The following is a 22,440-nucleotide window of genomic DNA, read 5'->3' on the forward strand; positions in this document are numbered from 1 at the left end:
ACATGCGGCCCCCGAGCCATTTATGTTTGTTTAAAGTACAATTATTCACTGAGGTCTGTTTTAAAAATGAAAAATTAAATTATTCTGTAAGTATCATCTATTAAATTGACCAAAACAAACATAGTAATACCGTGTAATTACACGGCCGACACTCGGCTAACCGAGAGATAGGTCTGTTAATCTATATTGAGTATGCGGCTATATCGGCGGTGGGTCTGTTAATCAGGTTGGCTAAAGTCTGTTAATCAGGTGTTATCGTGAAAACCAGTGCAAGGTCATTATGTTTCATTGTATAACTTTTTAATTATATTTATATCATATATATATCTTTATTCTCACAAACCAAATTACAAAGGTATAGAGATAATTATACATATTTCAAAATTACATAAATAAATAATGTACGAAAGTAGATAGAGGCATTCACAATTGTTCACCCAGAAAAATTCAATTTGTTATTGATCTCCTTAATAAGTTTACATAGTTCGTTCAGTTCTGAACATTTTTTTGAATTCATTAAGTCATAAAACTTCAATGTATTTGGACTATTTCTATAGTAAAATGCAATACATTGTTTTCTACAGTTATCAAAAGCTGAACAATTAAAAATGTAATGGTATTCATCACCAATGGCATCTGAATTACATAATACACATTTTCTGTTTTCTCTTTCTATTTTTTGCCATCTTCCAGTTTCCATAAAAACAATTCATGTCTGACAAAATGATTTGGAGTACTGAATTCAGTGGTGTAATTCTTTTTTTTCTAGCTTCAATAAACGATCCATAAAATGAAAAGGCAAGTTACTCATCAGTAAATTTATACACATTTTACACACACAAAATCATTTTATGTACACAAAAATGACAAGTTGGTTGAGTTTACTGGCATGGAATCTTTTGAACATTGAAAAAGGACTGGCATGATGTTTGTTTACCATATTAACATCAATATGTGAAAAATCTACACGGAAAACAGTATTTTTGTGACATAAAGCAATTTTTGATAAAAATATGGTCTGTTAATGGGTCGGATGTATAAAACTCGGTCTGTTAATTGGTCTGTTAAGAGTTATGAATGACATTACAAGTATTATTTAATTGCTATATGGGGTGTTATCTGAATAAAGAGAAAGGCTCAAGATTAGTGGCTAGTATAAATGGAAACAAAAATGAACAATGAAACATAAGTTAAGACATTGGAATCTGAAAATTGATAGAAATGATTTTAAAAAGTGTAAAATCAAAGTAATATTAATTTCATCTAAGAATGGTCGCATATATCATGTGGATTCTGTTTCATTGATATGAATGGTTCCAATTTGTCATTTACATAGTTAACAAGTACATAAATCAGAGATAAACTTCGTAATGTTTTTTTTTATCAAATGAACTGAAATATGTTTATAATGCAAACAAATATAGACAAAACTTTCTCTACACCACCTTGAATTTCACTCGATAGAAAAAAAAAGCACGTTTGCGAACTGCAAGTCGGCTAAATGACTTACGATATTATAGGAATACATCATTACTCGAAAAATAGAATTAATATTATACATGTATTGTGATTAACAGGAATATACAATTGTCTTGTTGTTACACATTAAATCAGCACCCAACACTAATATAAAAAAAACTTCCTAATGTCTATTTCTTGTTTAGAACCACGGTTTAGAACTAAATTGGTACAGACATTTCCTTAGGCGGCAGAAAATGAAAATGATGACTCGGTACAAAGGAAAATACATACAGGAAATAAACTCCTCATTAATATATACCAGGATTGAAATTTGATATGTGCACCTTACATTTACGCCAGACACGCGTTTCGTCTACGAAAAACTCATCAGTGACGCTCGAAAAAAATGTTTAAAAGGCCAAATACAAAGTTGAAAAGCATTGAGGAAATGCAACTAATACCGGCGTTACACATCAGCGTATAGCTCCGGCGTGTTAACAATTATTCTAATATGACGTCCTTAATTATTTCGCTTTGTAAACAAAGCCGTGTTCTAATGAGCACAAAATATGTTTGACACATGCGCACACATTTATTTTTATATTTAAGTTATTTCCATCGTTATCCTTTAAAATATATACATTCAAGTAGCATACATAAACTTTTATAATACATGACATGTTATATCGAACAACATCTATTTACCCTGCTCGTATTTTTTAAACTTATCAAATATGAAATGTAATGTACAGACTCCTCGGGGAGGAAACGGGAACAGCTAAACATTTTTACGGTATTTTTGTACGCTTCGACCTATATAAAAATACTGTATTTGTCATATTAGAATCAAAAAAATTCCTTCAAGTCATGCTCTATGCTCATTTTCACATGGGTAGGCATTATGTTTGACCACAATTTACACCTCGCTAAGTTAAACGCTCAGTGTAAAATATCGACAAATATAATGCCTACCCATGTTAAAATGAGCATAGAACATGACATGAAGGAATTATTCCTTAATTTACGCTGCGGATATGATTTAAGCGTGTGTTGGGCGTACTAGAAGCGTACCTAAGGCTAAGCGTTTATCCGGCGTTCAAGAAACGTATGTTTGCGTATGTTGTATGCTTTTTATGCTGCATAAAAATGTCCTCGGGTTGTAGCGTTCATCAAGCGTATTTACTTTCCTTCAGTGGCTAGAAGTATAGGGGAGGGTTTATATCTCATAAACCTGTTCATCCCCTCCGAAATTTTGCGCCTGTCCCAAGTCAGGCGCCTCTGGCCTTTGTCAGTCTTATATGATTTTTAATTTTAGTTTCGTGTGTATAATTCGGGGTTTATTGCGACGTCCATTATTACTGTTCTAGTATACAAGTACATATTATTTAAGGGGCCAGCTGAAGGACGCCTACTGGTTTTTCTTAATATTGAAGACCCATTTGTCTGTTGCCTGTTCTCTGGTCGGGTTGTTGTCGCTTTGACACATTCCCCATTTCCTTTCTCAATTTTACCTTTGTATTTCGACGCACTTCTTCTTCTTCTTCTTCTTCTTCTTCTTCTTCTTCTTCTTCTTCTTCTTCTGATATATAGTTTCAGCTTCATTAATATTGAATATTACGAACTGTTGCATGCGCGGAGTATATGGTTAAAGAATATAAACAAAAATTCATCTTTAAATTTGTAGAATACTTGGTGATATTTATATGAAAGAAAACAACAAGTGATTAAAAAAAATGTACATTGTTATTTATAGAATTAAATTATGCTGTGGAGAACAGTTGGTGTCAACTGATCTCTGTAAATTTTAATGGTTTGACTTGCTACTACAACTTGTGGCAACAAGTTCCATTGGATGATTGTTTGCGGAAAGAATGACCATTTGTAGCTGTCTTTAGAGGTGGATATTTGCCTAAATGTTTGAGTATGTAATTATCTTGTTCTAGTATTTGATGGTATGAGGACTAGTGATGGGATTGCAATGAGTCCATGGATAACCTTGTAGAACATGATAAGTCTGGTTTTGAGGCGACGCTCAGTGAGTGAGGGCCATAGTAGTTCGTTTAACATGGATGTAACACTTCTGGTGGTGTGGTAATTGTTACATACATATCGGGCCGCACTCCTCTGTACTATTTCTAGCTTATTTTTATAATCTGCAGTGTGTGGATCCTATAGAGACTACAGGCATATTCAAGTTTTGGTCTCACTATTAATTGGTAAGCACTGGATTAGATACTGGTGTTAGAAATTTTTAAGTTTCGCCTCAGAAAGCCAAGAGATTTATTTGCATTTAATATGATGTTGTTGTAGTGATTGTTCCGTTTTAAGTTAGACTGTAGGGTTACGCCGAGATATTTTGCAGATGTTACTAGTTCTAAAGTATGGTTATGAATGATGTAATCGTGTTCAAATGGTTATTTTTGTGATGGTTACAATAGTGCATTTTTCTGGACGGAAGGCCATGAGCCTTGAAACTTATGCAACGCGCTTTGAACGATTGCTAAGCGTTCTTATGGCGTGCCACTAACGTATAACATTTTCTCTGTACGTGCACGCCGGTCTGTCCGCCAGTGTGTGACGCCGGCATAAGGTAATCTATTCATGAGGTAGAAAAGCCTTAGTATTCCAAAGAAAACGCATGGAATTTAACCAGCTGCATTGCAACATATGACAGATTCATAGATGTTACAGATTTTGAACAGACCAAAAAAAATAAGTCTGATTGATAACTTGGCGTAAATAATATATTCATGCGAATTCGAGCGGCCAATCAGTCCATATAACGCTGATTTGAAGTGACACGCCCTTTTAATAAAATGCAGAGATTTTTTTTTTAAATGCTCTTTCTATAAGGATACTGTTGCAACGTATTGTAATTTTTTCGTCACAAGTACATCTCATTTTTTTTAATGTGAAAATATAAATTCAAGCAGGAACATATATTTTGATATACTGTTTTCCAGATTCAAGGTAGTAAGACTATTGACGTGGCTAAATAACTCTTAACTGACACGATTTAAATTGTCCAACCCATGCATTAACAGACTGTATTCCACTAATATTCATTAAAATGTGGTATAACTCAACTTATATAACAAGTCAATTATGAAATATTTGTCAACGACAATTGATTTTTTAGAACCAAAGTACTACTTTGTGTCCTTTAAATCATATCTAAAAATGTTTTTTGGCCTTTTATCTAAAATATTGCTATGCGTAGAAGTTTAAAAACCACATACTTGCGCGACGCCTTTTCGTTTTACTTAAAATTGAGCTGGCTATGCATTTTTTTTAATGGTGAAAAATGTTCTATGATAGATATCATTTTGTCAGACACTTTTCTTTTTTTGATGTGATTCTCATAATATGCCAAAAAATCTGTATATTTAACAGAGTTTAACATTAAATTGTGAGTTTTACTCTTAACAGACTTTAGCCAACCCGATTAACAGACCCACCGCCGATATAGCCGCATACTCAATATAGATTAACCGACCTATCTCTCGGTTAGCCGAGTGTCGGCCGTGAATTATATCTATTGTAGCTAAATTATTTCAAATCTTTAAAATTTTAAACGTAAACAAGCAATCAATTATACATTTGTAAAGTACAATATCTTCTTGAATTGCAGTCGTTGAAAGGGAAACGTATAACATTGGCATTCGTGTGTTGTCTACGAGTTGTTACGTGTATGTTGATTTTATCTTTTGAGTGACATTTTCCCTAGCGAAAAAGTCTGCACTTGAAGTTAATTGCTATGATTAAAACCGACTCAACATATAACTTTCTATTGTTATATTATGTTACAATAGTATTGTTTATTGGTAATTGTTTCATTTAGGAATTTTAATTTGACTTCTTTTATTGTTTGACTGTCAGTCAGAGCGTTCTAGTTATAGAGTATATTAACTGTCAAGATTGTAGACTTTTCCACTCACAATTTCATTGTTAATTTCAAGGTGATCGAAATGTTTTCAGAAATCTAATGTTTACGTTTTTGAAAAACTCAGTTTGCTTTCAGAATTGAAATGCAACACAAACGTTTATATAAACAGTGGTTGCAAATGCATTTGCTTTTTTTTTTTTTTTTCCAAATGTGAAATTGAAAAAAAGGTTCCTTTCCAAGTTGAACTTCTTACTTATTTAAACAAACGTAGCCAGGTCACTTCATTCTTTTCGTATATTTTCATACAACTTGGGCGCATGTACAATTGAAGTTGATAAAATTACATGTATCATTAGTGTCCTTCTGGATAACAAGTGGTTTAGACATTAAGACAATGTTCTGCCTTATGTGAGAAGCGAAACCCTTGCAATAATGGTACGTTGTTTGTCAATGAATAAACAATGTTAGTTTAAACATTTTTATTTATAGTAGATTGGGAAACAAGTTTTGCAACTTATATTAATCCCTTTCCACTTTGCGGATGCGAGTGCTGCCTTGTAGCTGCATTAGCTTACTCTTTTTCGAAATCTACAAGGGTGTCTTTAACGTGCAAGAGATATGGCTCTCTCTTAACACGGGTCAGCTATTTATCGTCCCCTTCCGACGAACTATCATCGTTGCTGTTTTCAAGCATTCAGTTTATTACCTGTATTGCTGGTTCTACTTACGGTAAAGGCAACCAGTTAAATTTGACTTAGGAATAATTTGTTTCTGTTTAGGCCTTTTGGTTTTAATGTATTATTTATTTGCTTCTCGATCTTGGTTGCATAAACATTGATTTAACGTGTTCCCCTAAAAAATGAATGAAAATGTATCTTACCTGCGTATTTTTATCTGCACTGCCATGTAAAGTTCATACAAAGTAACATAAAAATGTTGACTTTAATGACTGCATCTATCGATTGTACTTGAAATAACTGAAGGATATCACAAAATAAGTTTGTCTGCTGCATATCAGGTTGTAGAAATTTTTTTTAATGCATGTCGGATTTGAATTAAAAGTTTACAGCAAAAGATATAATTTGAGCTTTCCAATTGTAATCTTGTTTGTCTATGTACCTACATTACCACAGCATCTGCATATAGAGTTATAACACGTTGATATAATAGTTCGAGCTTGCATTTTTTCTGATAGGTGGCTGCTGATTACATTGGGTCCGAGACCACAATTATTTCGTAGTGCATTTCTTTTAGAACATCTTTTGAAAGTTTCCGAAGTGCTAATTTTCAACCTTTTTTCAGCTGGACCAAATCACTACTTTCCTTTAAAATTCTGGACCAACGAAACAACGAAAATCAAGGGACGACAATTGTGGTCTCGGACCGTTGGTGCTATTTAAAAGTATTAAAACAAGTAAAGATGAAGCCATTATGTTGAAAGTACTGTGGACGTCATTGTGATTTAATTGACTGAGTTCGAATATCTGTATCATTGATGACCATTGACATAGCCACAATATTTTTTCCCGATTTATAGCAGGTCAATTTGACTTTTCACTCATCATACGCAATACACTGTGTTTCACTAGTTGAGGTGGATTGATGACATGTTTTTTGTTGGGTTTCATGTTGTTTATTAAGCTAAACTTTTCTGTTTAGTGTTTCGTAGAACGTTGTCTGTATGTATGTCGTCTTTCCATTAAGTTGGCTATAGTGTGGTTATGCATATTAATCAGATACATTATAATATGACTTTGTCCTTCATCTTCCAGATCTTAAATTATTTATTTTACAAACGAAATGTTTACTAGTATCATGTGTAAAGTTACGTTTTAATTTGACGCGACATATGAAGGTGCTACAAGATAATTTAATTGATAATATGTCATGATTGTGACACGAGTTTGCTAACACAATTGAAGTTACCATGCTTTTGAAAGAATTTAAATTCCAAATTATTAATAATATTCAGAGATTATTGCAAGTAAAGTGTATTATGACAAGTTAAGATGTCTTTGCATAGTTATAAATGTTTGAATAAAAGTTTTAAACAGAAGGGATATAGGTTATTAATTCTTTTTACAAAGTCCCTACACGCACCGGAATTAACTAAGTACGAAGTTGCGATTACTGCTCATCAAAACCGCAGTGAATATTAAAAAGAAGATGTGGTATGATTGCCAATGCGACAACTCTTAAAAAAGACCAAAATGACACAGAAATTAACAACTATAGGTCACCGTACGGCCATCATAAATGAGCAAAGCCCATATCGCATATAGTCAGCTATACAAGGCCCCGAAATGACAAATGAAAAACAATTCATACGAGATTACTAATGCCCTAATTTAAGTACATTGTGTACATACAGAATCTTGTGCGGTTAAACATGCTAGCGGGATCCCAACCCTCCCCTAAGCTGGGACAGTGGTGTACCAGGTAACAGTAGAACATAAGAACGAACTATTGAAAAAGGCTTAACTCATCAGATGGATACAAAAACAAATGCTACACAGAAGTCTGCAACACGATCGTTAGCTCAAATTATCAGTTTCTCTGAAGATTCAGGGTAAAATTATGTTAGTCGGTTTCTTTAACGATTCAGTGTGACCTGATGCCAGTTTCTCTAAAGATTCAGTGTGAACTGATGACAGTTTCTCCGAAAATTCAATGTGAACTGATAAGTTTCTATTAAGATTCAATGTCAACTGATGACAGTTTTTCTGAAGAATCAGTGTTAACTGATGACAGTTTCTCTGAAGAATCAGTGTGAACTGATGTTGGTTTCTCTGAAGTTTCAGTGTGAACTGATGACAGTTTCTATAAAGTTTCAGTGTGAACTGATAACAGTTTCTCTGAAGAATCAGTGTGAACTGATGACAGTTTATATTCATTCAGTGTGAACTAATGCCAGTTTTTCTGAAGTTTCAGTGTGAACTAATGCCAGTTTTTCTGAAGTTTCAGTGTAAACTGATGACAGTTTCTCTGAAGAGTCAGTGTGAACTGATTATAGTTTATTTGAAGTTTCAACGTGAACTGATGACAGTTTCTCTGAAGATTTAATGTGAACTGATGTTAGTTTCTCTGAAGTTTCAGTGTGAACTGATGTTAGTTTCTCTGAAGTTTCAGTGTGAACTGATGACAGTTTCTATAAAGTTTCAGTGTGAACTGATAACAGTTTCTATAAAGTTTCAGTGTGAACTGATGACAGTTTCTATAAAGTTTCAGTGTGAATTGATGACACTCAGTTTCTATAAAGTTTCAGTGTGAACTGATAACAGTTTCTCTGAAGAATCAGTGTCAACTGAAGACAGTTTATATACATTCAGTGTGAACTAATGCCAGTTTTCCTGAAGTTTCAGTGTAAACTGATGACAGTTTCTCTGAAGATTTAATGTGAACTGATTATAGTTTCTATTAAGATATTAAGATGCAATGTCAACTGATGACAGATTCTTCGAAGATGCAGTGTAAAATGATGACAGTTTTTTGGAAGATCTAAAAAAGTTTTTGATGAAGGTATTCTTTAAATTCAGTGTGAACGTATTTGTTGCCTTTGTTTCCCGAAAATGTGTGTATAGTTAATACTAGTAACAGTTTTTTGTAGAATCAGAATGACAGTAACAATTTTTTCTTGCACTTTGATTTATACTTTTTAATAGTTTTTCTGAAGATTCAGTGTGCATTGATTGAGTTTTGTTTCCTAGACATCAATTGTGTTTTGGATTTTGTTATAGTTTTGTCAAGACTCAGTGTGAATTGATGACAGTTTTTCACAAGATTCAATGTGTCCTAATAGCAGTTATGGTAGTTTAAATGAAATCTAAAAATCTTGAAAAGAAAAAAAAACTGTTGGAATTTATTTTCAAAATCAATAAGAATATATTATAAAATACTTTAACGAATCTGTTCAATTGTTTAAATGACGTTGTACTTTTAAAAGTCAACCATTAAGTCAAAACAAACCCTTGTGTAAATAAACGTATTTAATATACCAATTTCTAAAATGAGAAACTTTTATTTATTACGTCTGTTTCTTTACGCAAGGCTTAGTTGTATAAAAGCTTTCAGAACTTTAAGTACGAAGTCTACAAGCACTTAAATAGGACCTTTCTAATGATCCTTCACCAAATACCGTCCTGTACTAAATAACACTGCACATTCAACGGAAAAAACATTTTTTTTTCATATTGGTGAAAAGCGATATATATATGATATAAGTGTATTCTTATTGTTGTCATAAAAAAAACTTTCAACACTACATAGCTACGTACACAAGACGCTCTGAGTATCGTGGTAATTTTTTAGTCGCGAATTTAGTGATCTTAAATTCCATGAGACAATTAACATAAGAAACAATGTACATCAAGGACCAAAAAATGTGGTCAAAACTTGGAACGAACAAATACTGCTTTGACTTTTTAAACAGTTTTGATTTGAGCGCTACGACAAGTCTTAAGCAAAAGCATTTGTTTAACTAAATTATAAAACTAGGATCTTCTTTTGGATACAAATGATTACCGAACGGTTCAACCAGACTAATTAGGTGGGAAGGTACTAGAACACAAACATTATGGAGTATACATTTCTAATATGACAATCCATGAAAACAGACTAAAAATAATTCATTTCCAATAGTGAATAGACAATGCAGGTGAATGAATGAGTTGCCCTTCTTTTCAATAGTAAATGTTTTAGACTTTTTTGAAAAAAAAAAGTAAATCATGAAACTTAACGGATACCTCTATTAGATAATCATGGGTCAAAGCAATTAAGTCTGTCTTATACCTTTCGACAAGTCCATCAAACTATTATTGTAGTATCATCTGTACGGAAATATTACATACCATTCACTTTACAAAGAGAAATAAAACGTTTACAAGTATCACACGTGTCAATAATTCTGTTAGTATTAAATCAACACCTTTGATATGGTTCAACAATATTTGATTTGATTGATTGATCCGTCAATAGTCTGATTAGCAGACAATACACAAGTACATATCAACATAGGCTTGTATTTACCGTGAACAAATAATGTTTTCCTTATCTCTGCAGGTATAACTAATGTAATCTGGGTGGTTTGAGATTGTCTACATTATATAGCAAATAAAACTGCTGGGTTTACCTGACATATTGTAGAAAATACATTCGGGAACCACTGTAGAAGTGGGTTATATTTCTGGATCGAGATAGTGAACCGTATTGTAACTTTTTTTGTAAAAACAATTAAATGAAACGTTTTATCATCGTTACATTTGTTGTTTCTTATATAATTGTCCCCAAGGGTGACCTAGGAATAGAAATAGGACCAATTTGGTGTTCTCCAACCGTCAGTAACCCTTATCAAAGCGGTGCGTCCTTTGACTTAAGGGATGTGCAAGTACACAGACACGTCCGGTTATAATGGGGACGAACATTCAGTGACATGCTCTTCGCCAGTAAAGAACATTTCAAAAACTCTTTGAGGGGTCCGTAGGTAGAATGTTGTAAGGCAAAATATCTCCTAATCCAAAATACCCTTATTTTCCCGTAACAGTCCAAATTCCCCAACCTTCATGTACATGTATCAGACGGTCTCAGGCAGGATATTTGCCACTGATAGTAAAGCAATCATCAACCCTCAATCAATCACACATAAATTACAACATTTATGAATTTTAATATTACATGTATTAGTTATCGTCCATACTTAGCACTACGGGTTAACAGCAGATATATTTACTATTCCCCATACTAATGATACTACTTGTTAACAGTACTGGATGGTACTGCATATGTACTATTGTTTGTCTGTTTGTCTTTTGAATTTTTAGCCATGGCGTTGTCAGTTTGTTTTAGATTTATGAGTTTGACTGTCCCTTTGGTATCTTTCGTCCCTCTTTTGTGAACAATTACTTGTACTTTTTTAACAATATCATTTAAGTTGATTACATACTTTATATAATAAAACTTAACTTTAATCATAGCAATGTACATTATTATATTTAGAAACAAAGATATTTAGATGCTATCTGATACATGGAGTGCAAGGTCTTACGATGCTCTTTTCTACACATCAAGTATGGAAATCATATATTTTTGGCGTTTTTGTTCATAGTTTGGGGTGTTTTATTTCTGTCTGATTGTTTTCTTTATATCTGAGAATTGTCCTTTTTTTGTCAGTCATACATAGGTATTTGGTGACTCCTAGATTTGGATAACTTCGTCCTGACATGCATGAAATATTTGCCACTGAACTTTCAACCAACACTTAATCATTTGGATAACTGTTTAGTGTTCTTGTTTTTGTGCATAAGTAACAAGGAGGAATAATTAATGAAGTTTTGAACATATGTTTTGTAAAGTGCTTCCTACTAATCATATCAGTCTATATATATCTGTTCTTTTAATGTCCTTTGATAATCTGCCTTTGATGATTGGTGACTCCTGCATTTTGATAACTAGAATATTTGAGCAGCCTTTCTTTGGAATTGTCTATTATATTTAAGAAAAAAATAATATGCTAATCATTGTACAGATTTCCCTAAATTTGGTCCGCTTTTGGAAATACAACTTTTCAATATCTATCTGGTGTCCTTAGAATAAAAACGATCTTATGTATTATAGTATAAGGTCAGATGAAATTCAAAAACATGCTTACTCTTAATGTGTAAACTGTTGGACAACTATTTTATTCACAACAAAAACTATGAATTTCTAGCTTATGTACAATGTACAGGAAATATATTGAAATACCAAATTAATAGATGAAGTCTTTTAGGAACAATACTTATGGAGACGGATGATTGGAGTCACACGAGTGTCATGTATCTTTATTAGAGAATTACAAGGTTCCGTCGAATTTGACATGTATATTTACAGTCTACTTCAAGTCAGAATTTTATCCATGCATATATTGATCCACATTAAAAGCCTTTTTATCTTTAATTGCATACTGTATAAATGTTTATTTTTTCAAAAGTCAAGTAAATATATGTCTTGTAATTGACGATGGTTTGATCTTCTCTGGGATCTCTGGCACGCATATTTAGAGTTTCTGTTACAGAATAATAAAATGTGTTTGCATTACGTTCTGTTTCTTAGGCGGGATTTATTTATTTAAGTGTAAAATATTCAAGTATTAAGCTCAATAAATGTACTTTGTTAAATCCGTTGTCAAAACTGAATGATTTTATTATAACCTATTGACCTAGCGCGTTTTCGAAAACATATTCAAGAGTCCTATTTTTTCTCTTTTTTTAAGACGCATTTTTTCTGTATTTTTATTAAAAGGTAATTTTTTACTTAAAAGGTCATTAATACTCAAATGATAATATTTGTTTTGAAAAAATATCACGGACAAGGACGCGAATCTCTGATATAAGTATTTCGTTGAATATTTTGATCGATCTTCAAACTCTTGACATGATGAAATTAATAGAATCGAGAACTTGCTTTTGTCTGACATTTAGTATTTTAATATTCTATAAAAACCCGTAATTCGGGACTGTTTTTAAGTTGTTGGTTTTATTTTCTTGACAATTCTCAAACAATTGTTTGAGTAGACCAATCTAACGACCAAGAAACTCGAAGAAACCTATTTAAATCAGTCATGACTTTTTTTGTTTATGTAAAAGGCAGTTTTATCGATGCTTTATATTTAGCGCTCATATGAAAGAGATATAAAATAGTCAGCCTTACATTTTTACTAATAAACTTCAAAATAAAATTGAGAATGGTAATGGGGAATGTGTCAAAGAGACAACAACCCGACCAAATAAAAAACAAACAACAGCAGAAGGTCACCAACAGGTCTTCAATGTAGCGAGAAATTCCCGCACCCGGAGGCGTCCTTCAGCTGGCCCCTACACAAATATATACTAGTTCAGTGATAATGAACGCCATACTAATTTCCAAATTGTACACAAGAAACTAAAATTAAAATAAAACAAGACTAACAAAGGACTTAACAAAGGACTTTAATGGGACTATGTTAAACAAACGAACCAGTGACCTTAAAGAGTTGTGGCTTGTACCCTAGATCTAAACGTATCTTTTTTTAAAACTCTAAATTGTTGTTTTATAAGATTATGCCTAAATATCAAAATATTTGCGCTTAGATTGGTACAATGTATGTGTCACTTTTACATTGTGAACGACACACTTCATTCCTTGAAATATTTTTAAAGTAGTAACAATGATGTTAATTTTGTAATTGTGTCAACAATTTGGCATCAACAAAATTTTACAAAATAAATAAAAACACTTTCAATGGTTTCTCGTGAATTTTCTTTCTAAAAATAAAGATCCCCAATAAATTAAAGAAGTTTTCTCTATATATATATATTATCATGTCAAGATCTAGAGTTCTGGGAAGTTCGGAAAGAATCCGTATAAAAGGAATAACTACCCTTTACTAATGGGTTTTCAAAAATAATTAATGTTTGACATTTAACAAAAAACCACACTTGAGATTTGAAAAGATTTAATTTATATAAGATTTTGCCTTCTTCAGGGCTATTTTAGTTCGATAAAACACTTTTACTGTGATAAATGTAAACAGATTGGTATACCTTTATTTTATTATAATGGTAATTTCTATACAGATTTATAAATGTCTGTACTAAAGACGCCTCATAGTGCCGTTAAATACATTTATAAGATAATGGGGCTTTTATACATAGTGTTAAATACTTAATAGAGTCTTACCCAGTTGTAAAATATCTTTATGATAGTGCAAATGAAAGGTAAAAACAGGATTTAATCTTTTCAACAGTGCCAAGCTTAATTTACAATTATATTAATTTTTTCACGAAAAGTCGTTGACTTAGCAGTTTATTTGCAATTCAAAGCACACACAGAATCGGAGAAACACTCGTCCGCTAAACGAACTGACATTGAAGGATATTTTGTGTGATTCAAGATTCAAGATTAACCAATAAGCTAACATGTACTTGGAACAATCAACTTGTACTGATACATCATATGGACCCTCAATTTTAATAGCAATGAAATCACAAGATAAACATTAAAATTGTGTCCATTATCGTGTTGACATTGAGGAATATTCAATTACTTTGAGGAAATCATACATTGGACCTTCTCTACAAGAACAGTGTAGCTGTAAGATATTTTAAATATTCATACAAGGCTAGCTATACGGATAATTAGCCTATATATCAATGTTTCACAAACTGTGTATCATGTCGTTATAGGTAAGATCACACGAATTAGTTTAACATCTAATAATATATACATGGTATTATTTAACATCTTAAAGAAAACGTGTACATGTAATAACACTTTGAAAAATAAAAAAAAATTTAAAAAATGAGACATTTGTCAAAGTCAGAATATATATAATATCACGTATACAATAATGTAAATTGGTTGACGATTATGAAAAGCAAATATAACTATTCCTATTATATAATGGTGATATAACTAAGGAAGTTTAAATACATTAAATATTTTGAGACGGATGTATAACTTTAATTTCTTTCTGAAGACACAATGCAATGATATTGCTATTAAATTGAATGAAACCTGTAATTTATTACCAATACTACGTTTTGATGTCTATATAATTATTTGGTCTAGATAATACTTATGTAGATGTGCAGTATATTCTTTATAAAGCGTACAAATAACAGTAAAAAGTTGTAATTGAATGTTTTATTACATGCTACTCTATTTCATTATGCAGTACATTAATCTAGATAAACACTCGTATAAAGGATGATCGCTTCTCATGTTTTATACTTTCCTCGATAACCTTTCTTGCTATTATTGACTATAATGCATTGCTAATATGTGCTCAAGCAACCCAGGCAATTCTCCTACATTTACCTAATTGTATTAAAAATACTTTTCAATACATTAAAAAGCCTCACAATATAAAATAAATATGATAAATGCATTTTGTTTATATAGATTAGACCGTTGGTTTTCCCGTTTGAATGGTTTTACACTAGTAATTTTGGGGCCCTTTATAGCTTGTTGTTCAGTGTGAGCCAAGGCTCCGTGTTGAAGGCCGTACTTTAACCTATAATGGTTTACTTTTTACTTTTTAAATTGTTACTTGGATGGAGAGTTGTCTCATTGGCACTCACACCACATCTTCCTATATCTATTGACTTTTTAAAATTATCACTCTGAATGCGGAACTAGTATAAATTAATTCCTCCGGGTGTGGGATTTTCTAGCTGCTTTGAAGACCTTGGTCTATTTTTTGCTCTTTGTTCGGGTTGTTGTCTCTTTTACACAGTACTGTTTTCCTTCTCAATTCTTTGTAATTTATTTAAAACATTTTGTTAACAGTGAATGAATATCCATCAGACTATCATCTAATAAGAAATGTTCGGATCATAAAGCACATTTATGTATAAACATTACGAAATATTCAAAACCCAATTCGTTTTTTATTTGCTATATATATGTTGCATTTTTACAAACTGAAGACGAATTACATGGTCCCACGGTGTTCTACCAAAGTATCTTACTAATTGTTTTGCCAATGATTTCATTTTTTCTATCTGTATGTATAGCGACATCAAAACTTTTATAGATGTAAGTCTACGCATGACTTTTCAAGATGTTTTATTTTGAAATGTTTCATGTGATATCTATCAAAATAAGATCAACACGACATATGCCACATGTAGAGCAGAGTCAGATTAATCTTCCGGAGCACCTGGGATCATCCTAAGCTTTTGTTAGATTTCGTGGTACTAAGTCTTAAGATTATTATATTGTGTTTTGTGTACTATTGTTTGTTTGTTTGTCTTCTTTTGTTTTAGACATGGTGTTGTTATGCAGTTTATTTTCGATTTATGAGTTTGGATGTCCCTATCCCTATGGTATCTTTCGCCCCTCATCTATTAATATTTGGTATGACGTTTGTGTACCGAGTAACCTAGTATCCTGTATTCACTTCCTAGTCACTCTGTAGGATATTTACGTTAATATATATATGTGTATCTATTGACTTAACAAAACAGAACACCTACACATTGTCATAATGACTGACTAGAACGCATGCAGGACTTCGTGTGGTCTTAGATCTCTCTTAAAATGTTAAACAAAGATCATGGTACACTTTGTCCTTATTGATCGAAATACCATAATCTCTCATTCGGAATCACATAATCTCTCATTCGGAATCAGATCGATGTAAATATAAAATCATTATATCACTTAGTGTTAAACAAATCAAAATAAATTACCTCTCTTTGTATAATTTAAAGTATCAATAGATTAAGAAGTATAAATTACTTAATAACACAAAGATTAAATACCCTTATGTATATTCTCAATGACCTATAAGTATATATCGTTGATACGTATACTCGAGACCTTTATTTGTTCTTTGTAAACACTAAAAACAATGACTAAGTTTATATGTTTATATGGGCGCGTCGATTCTAATAGAAAATGATTTCGAAGATGCCATAAATGAGAATATGGATGCTTTTAACCATGTTGGACCGTTAACATGCTCATGAATTCTAGACTACTGACTAGTCTTTCTTTTTGTACCTCTTTTATTTATGTTCTTGCTTGGTCAGTGGGACGTCCGTTTGGCTGTGCAGGATGTACAAGTACGCAGACACGTCTGATAAGAATGAAAACGCTCAATCCGATTCCTCGTATAAAAATAATGCCACGCTCTCTGCATGCACGTTACAAACCCTTGCAAAAATTTTAAGGGGTCTTTATCTGAAGGTGACCTGTTGCAAAGAATGCAAAGCTCTCTGAACGTTAAGAACCCTGGCAACAACTTTTTCGGGGTCCGTATCTATATATGACCTGTTGCAAGGTTAAAGTTTTGTCAAATATACCCTCATTTTCCAGTGGCTGTTCAAATTCTCCCACCTTCATCCCGGGCGGCCTCTATTACAAGACTCACCTTAATTTGTTCTAAGCCTTAACATGCATGAACTGTTTCCCACTGAACGTTTATTAACTAACAACTAATCAGGCAAAACCATTATTTTTGGTTTAATATTTTGTGCCCAGTTATAAATGTCACAACTGCCTCAATTTACAAATATATCTTTTTTTAACATTACGAAATAACATCTGTGGAATTTCTTAAGATAATTTTTAAGTTCACATATCTGATAAAACTGAATCGGAAAATGGCAAACATGTGATAATGTGTCCTATTTGTGACTAGCGTCAACATATAATTTTTAACTGACATACTAGGTAAAGTAGAATTGTTCGAAATCAATGTTTTTCTTAGTGTATAGCCTTACTGCATGGATCAGCACAAGAGGTTAATTGTAATGATTTATAAAATAATGTGTGCTGCAAGATGGGTCTTGTCAAACAAAATTATATTATAAATTCGCTACCTGTTTTTTTGGTGTATATAAGAATACCTAAGTTATAAATATAATGGAATTTGATGCGATTGTCATACAAGTGAGAGGTTAATCGATATCAAACCAGGTTCAATCCACCAGTTTCTTCATTTGAAAATGCCAGTACCAAGTCAAGAATATATATGACAGTTGTTGTCCATTCGTTTGATGTGTTATATCATTTAATTTTGCCATTTCATTAGCGACTTTCCGTTTTTAATTTTCCTTGGAGTTAAGTATTTTTGTGACTAATTTTCACCCAAAAAACAAATATTAGAAAGACTGATCTAAATCACTCCAAAAAAAAAAAGAAGACGCGTGTTAAACGTCTTGAACAAAACAATGTGTACATATAGAAACATAAAATATGCTGATGTGCATCTTTCATTCAATATATATATAGAATTTAGAATAATCCGGATTCGACAACAAATTTCGTATTACTTTTCAGTAATTTCACATCTAAATGATACATTATTATTAATTTATAAACTCATTTATTTTTAATTTACATTTCAGATTTAAGTACACTCTCGGAGTAATCGCTTTTAGTTGAAGCAACGATCAAGTCCGTATACAATGGATTTATGTATTTATCCATATAAGATATACTTATGAGCGAGTTCATAAATGGATCAGCTGAAATAGAAATTTAATGGATTAGATATAATGATTATAAAGATTATTAAACCAAGGATTACGTGCTTTACGATGTGTGTTAATACTAAAACCATTTATTTGTGTCCCTTGACCTCCTAAAACCCTATCTCAATGTATAGTTTAAGTAATCTAGTTGTGTTCGTGAAGGTAGATGTGTTAGTCGTAGAATTGTTCTATTGCAATAATAATGAGTGCTGTGGTGTTCGTGGGTGATGCTTGGAAACCCTCCATTGTACAGATTGTCCCGTTTGCTGACAAAAACATTCAAAATAGTGCTAAATATAAACAATCAGCTTCCTCTGGGACAGATACTAACAACAGGTGCTTCCCAGTATTAGCAGTTACAAGAAGTCATTCTGGAATATCACTCAATACTGTCGATACGTATTCATCACTTGATTTTAGTGATTTTCAGTCAGAAGTTTCGGACGCTGTGTCTTATTCGGGACGTTTACCAACAACGTGCGTCAGAAAAGATAAAAAGTTCCGTAAAATTGCTAGACATTCATCGATGAGGGAAAATCGCAGCGACATGATGGTTAAATTTTCAGTCCAAGATTTGAATGAACAATGTGGTGCTGTAACGACACGAAGAAATAGTATATCAAGTATTGATACCGGAGTGTCCGTGTCAACCGTGTCAGCTTCTAGTTCCGTGTCAAATGGGCTTCCAAAGCCAACGCTTTCTGATAAAAAATTCTTGTACAAACAAAATGGATTTAAAAAAACATTGCCGTATACCCCTGGAGAAATAGAGTTACAGAAACAGAAAGAATTGTATGCAAAGGAACAGGCTCAAAAACGGAAAAAGTACAAGTTGAATGTAAATCAGCTACCGCGAAGTAATACGCCTATCACTGACCATGATCCTGATAAACTTAACATGAAACAAGTAATACGGTTTTTACAAAAGCAGAAACCCTCTGGATCACCACGACCTGATACATATAATGTAAAATCACCCGAGCGACGGTCAACTGAAAGTCCAGTAAAGACAGCTCCAGCTAATTTTACCGTCGGTGATAAAATCAGATCGGATTTAAAAACGAGTGACTCTATGAGATCATCGCGATCAAGTGAAATAAGCATAGCAAGTCGGAGTAAACTATTGAGTCGTGATTCGGATGTGCAGTCTAAGACTTCTGCAAGTCCAAGACATAATAATCGATATCATTATTCGCATAAACATGACTATAGTTATATAGAGAATTGTTCTACGGACAAACGGGATCGACACCGGAAGTCAGAGGGAAATGTCGATACAAAACATCGATCATCTCATGACGGTAGGGAAAACGATCGAAATAAACATTCGAAAAAACGTGAAAAAGAGTTTAAATTACACAGATTTCTTGCTTTAGCTCCCAATGGAGAAGGACAGAAAACTAATCCACTGATTATTTCAAACATTTCTCATGTGAGGACTAATAATTGGACAACAATGAGAGAAGGATTGAAATCCGAAGGTGCTGCACAAATTCATTCCAAGTCCGAAGAAAAAACATGCATAAGACGAGTTTCCTCCGAAAGGCATAATGCCTCTCACTATAGAGCTATGAACAAAGAAAATACAAATATTAACTTTAATCAATCTGAAAAAAACGAAGTCGAACTTCCGCCAAATAAAACTACAGCAGATCAAGAAAAATATAACATAGGCAAATCCGCTACCATCATGCACCAGAGACAAATTCGTTTTCAAAAGGTTAATCCGAGAGATGATATGACTATGTCAGAATCTGACGATGGCCGAATATCTCAGACAAATTCAAGTATGATACGTCTTCCAAGCGTACATGATTATGTAGAGGAGGAAGACGGAGAAACAACAACAACTCATGACTCATCTAAGTCAGACATTGACAGGAGAAGCCCGACGACGCAAGCGAGTGACGTTGACACAGAACAAAAGCGAGAGACAAATATTTCGCGTATTAGTTTGGATTCTTCACGAAGCTCTGTGTATAGTATTCCTATGTTATCACCTTCTCATAGGAAAGGATTTATTTCTAAAGCAAAACAAAGTATTCACGTGAGTATTCCTAAAGAGGAAGAGGAAACAAAGGAGGTCAAATTATCATTGCGACAGGAAAAGGACCTAACGGCCCAGCGAAGCTATATGCATGATATGGTATCTAGTAGATCAGCTGATCCATTAGAAGTGATCTATAAACATACCAACGGGCATACAGTGTCGCCATCTAGTGAATCTTTTTATGATAGAAATGTCTTCCGAATATCAACGGTATCTATGCAAAGTAGAAAATCTGAGGATTGTGGGATATGTGATGGAACAAGACTGTCGCCTGAGTCTCATATGACATCTAGGTCCATTGGTGCTCTATCTAGAAACTAATTTGTAAAGTAGTTTTTTTTATATATTTATTAAATTGAAACTCTTGGCTAAAATCTAAACTATTTGAAACTTAATAATGTAATGGCATACAGGCCCTATACGTACCATGCAGCAGGGTTATGAATTACAAATATAAATGGGTTCAATTAAGTCACTTGTGGTATATCCTAAATAGACCTAGTAGAATTTATTTGCTTTTTCATTTATGATCTGTCCTATATGCGCCAGGTAAGTTTCAGGCTGTACGATATCGGAACACTAATGAATTTAAAAGAGGAGCGAAAGATACACAAGGGACAGTCAAACTAATAAAATCGAAAATAAACTGAAAACGTAATGGCTAAAAATGAAAAAGACAAACAATCAATAGTACACATGACACAATATAGAAAACTATAGATTTAAGCAACACGAACCCCACCAAAAACAGGTGATCCGGAAGGGTAAGCAGATCCTGCTCCACATGTGGCACCGTCGTGTTGCTTAAGTTATAACCATCCGGTAAATAGTATAATTTGGTAGGTCACATTCATGAAAGGGATGGCGATTGTAGTTATAACGTAAGGAACATATCAGATATCATCGGACTGTTAAATATAAACGGTTAACCAACTCGTAATGGCGCCCGTAAAATTTACGAAGGGATGATTTCAACTTCACCATTTGGAATTCACCTCTTTTGTCATTAAGTTGTGTTTGTATCCAATCCTCATTGTTAATATCTAGATGTAAGTCAAGATATGAGGCCGACTTAACTGTATCTGTTGTATCCTTTATATCTAGTGCCATCGGATAGATGCGTTAAACATAGTCACTAAATTTTTAAATGTTTATTGAGAGAACATCATCTTTATAGCGGAAAGTAAAGTTCAAGGATATTGCCAAATTCTGATCTTTCTTCCTCGGAAATTTCTGTATAAAGTCAGCCTCATAATAATAAAGAAACAAGTCGAAAGGAAGAAGGGCACAATTGGTTCCCATTGGAATTCCGACAGTTTTTTTTAAAAACACGTCCTCCAAACGTAAAAAATATGTTGTCAATCAAGAAATCAAGCATCTTGATAATGTCAAATTCAGCGATTTTTTTGTATGAATCAGAGTGATCCTTTACAAAGTAGGATGTATCCCTCCCTAATACAAGATACTTGTATCTACGTTGGCCATTCTTTTTTATGAAACAAAGCAATGCTAACTCTTTCAATGTGTCTTTTAGTTTAAAATGTGGAATACTTGAGTAAAGTGTAGAAAAGTCAAGTGTTTTAATACTATTGCAAGATGAAAGATAGTTTGATTGTATGTACTCTAAAAGAAATTAAAACGTCACTTAGGATTATCCTGGCAGGAAGATTAAAACGTCGTTTTGATCTTATGATACCAGGTTCATTTTTGACTTAAAATATCGTTTAAATCTATAAAAAAATGGCTTCTCTTTAACTGTAAATGACATCTTGATTCTATTATATAAGAGGCATCTTTGACGCTAAAATGTCATTTAGATTAATCATTACCGACGCATCTTGCACGTAACAGACGTCATTGTCGATTTCGAAAGAGAGCAGGCTATAATGCCCATGCAAGGGAGCACTCACACCCACAAAGTTGAAAATTGTTGATATAAGTTGTAATAACTAACTTCCCAATCTACTATCAATAAATATGTTAAAATCAAATTATGTAGATCTGTTATGACATGTAAACTACGTGCACTTAAACATGATACGTACGAA

The 22,440-nt window shown here is 32.9% G+C and overlaps 1 protein-coding gene across 3 annotated transcripts in view; it reads left to right on the top strand.

The window, feature by feature from the left end:
* Nucleotides 1-20,772, top strand: part of LOC134688484 (uncharacterized) — a 29,384-nt gene extending 8,612 nt beyond the window's left edge. For 2 of the 3 annotated variants that reach the window (XM_063549245.1, XM_063549243.1), the window contains exon 2: nucleotides 18,217-20,772. In XM_063549245.1, the coding sequence (XP_063405315.1) occupies nucleotides 18,545-20,713 (2,169 nt within the window). In that variant the 5' untranslated portion in view covers nucleotides 18,217-18,544 and the 3' untranslated portion in view covers nucleotides 20,714-20,772. Of the gene's footprint in view, nucleotides 1-13,987; nucleotides 14,545-18,216 lie in introns of those variants that run through there. The other variant, XM_063549244.1, reaches the window with a different exon arrangement.
* Nucleotides 20,773-22,440: the final 1,668 nt, after the last annotated feature.

The sequence above is a fragment of the Mytilus trossulus genome, chromosome 10, assembly GCF_036588685.1.
Source record: "Mytilus trossulus isolate FHL-02 chromosome 10, PNRI_Mtr1.1.1.hap1, whole genome shotgun sequence".
Classification (NCBI taxonomy): domain Eukaryota; kingdom Metazoa; phylum Mollusca; class Bivalvia; order Mytilida; family Mytilidae; genus Mytilus; species Mytilus trossulus.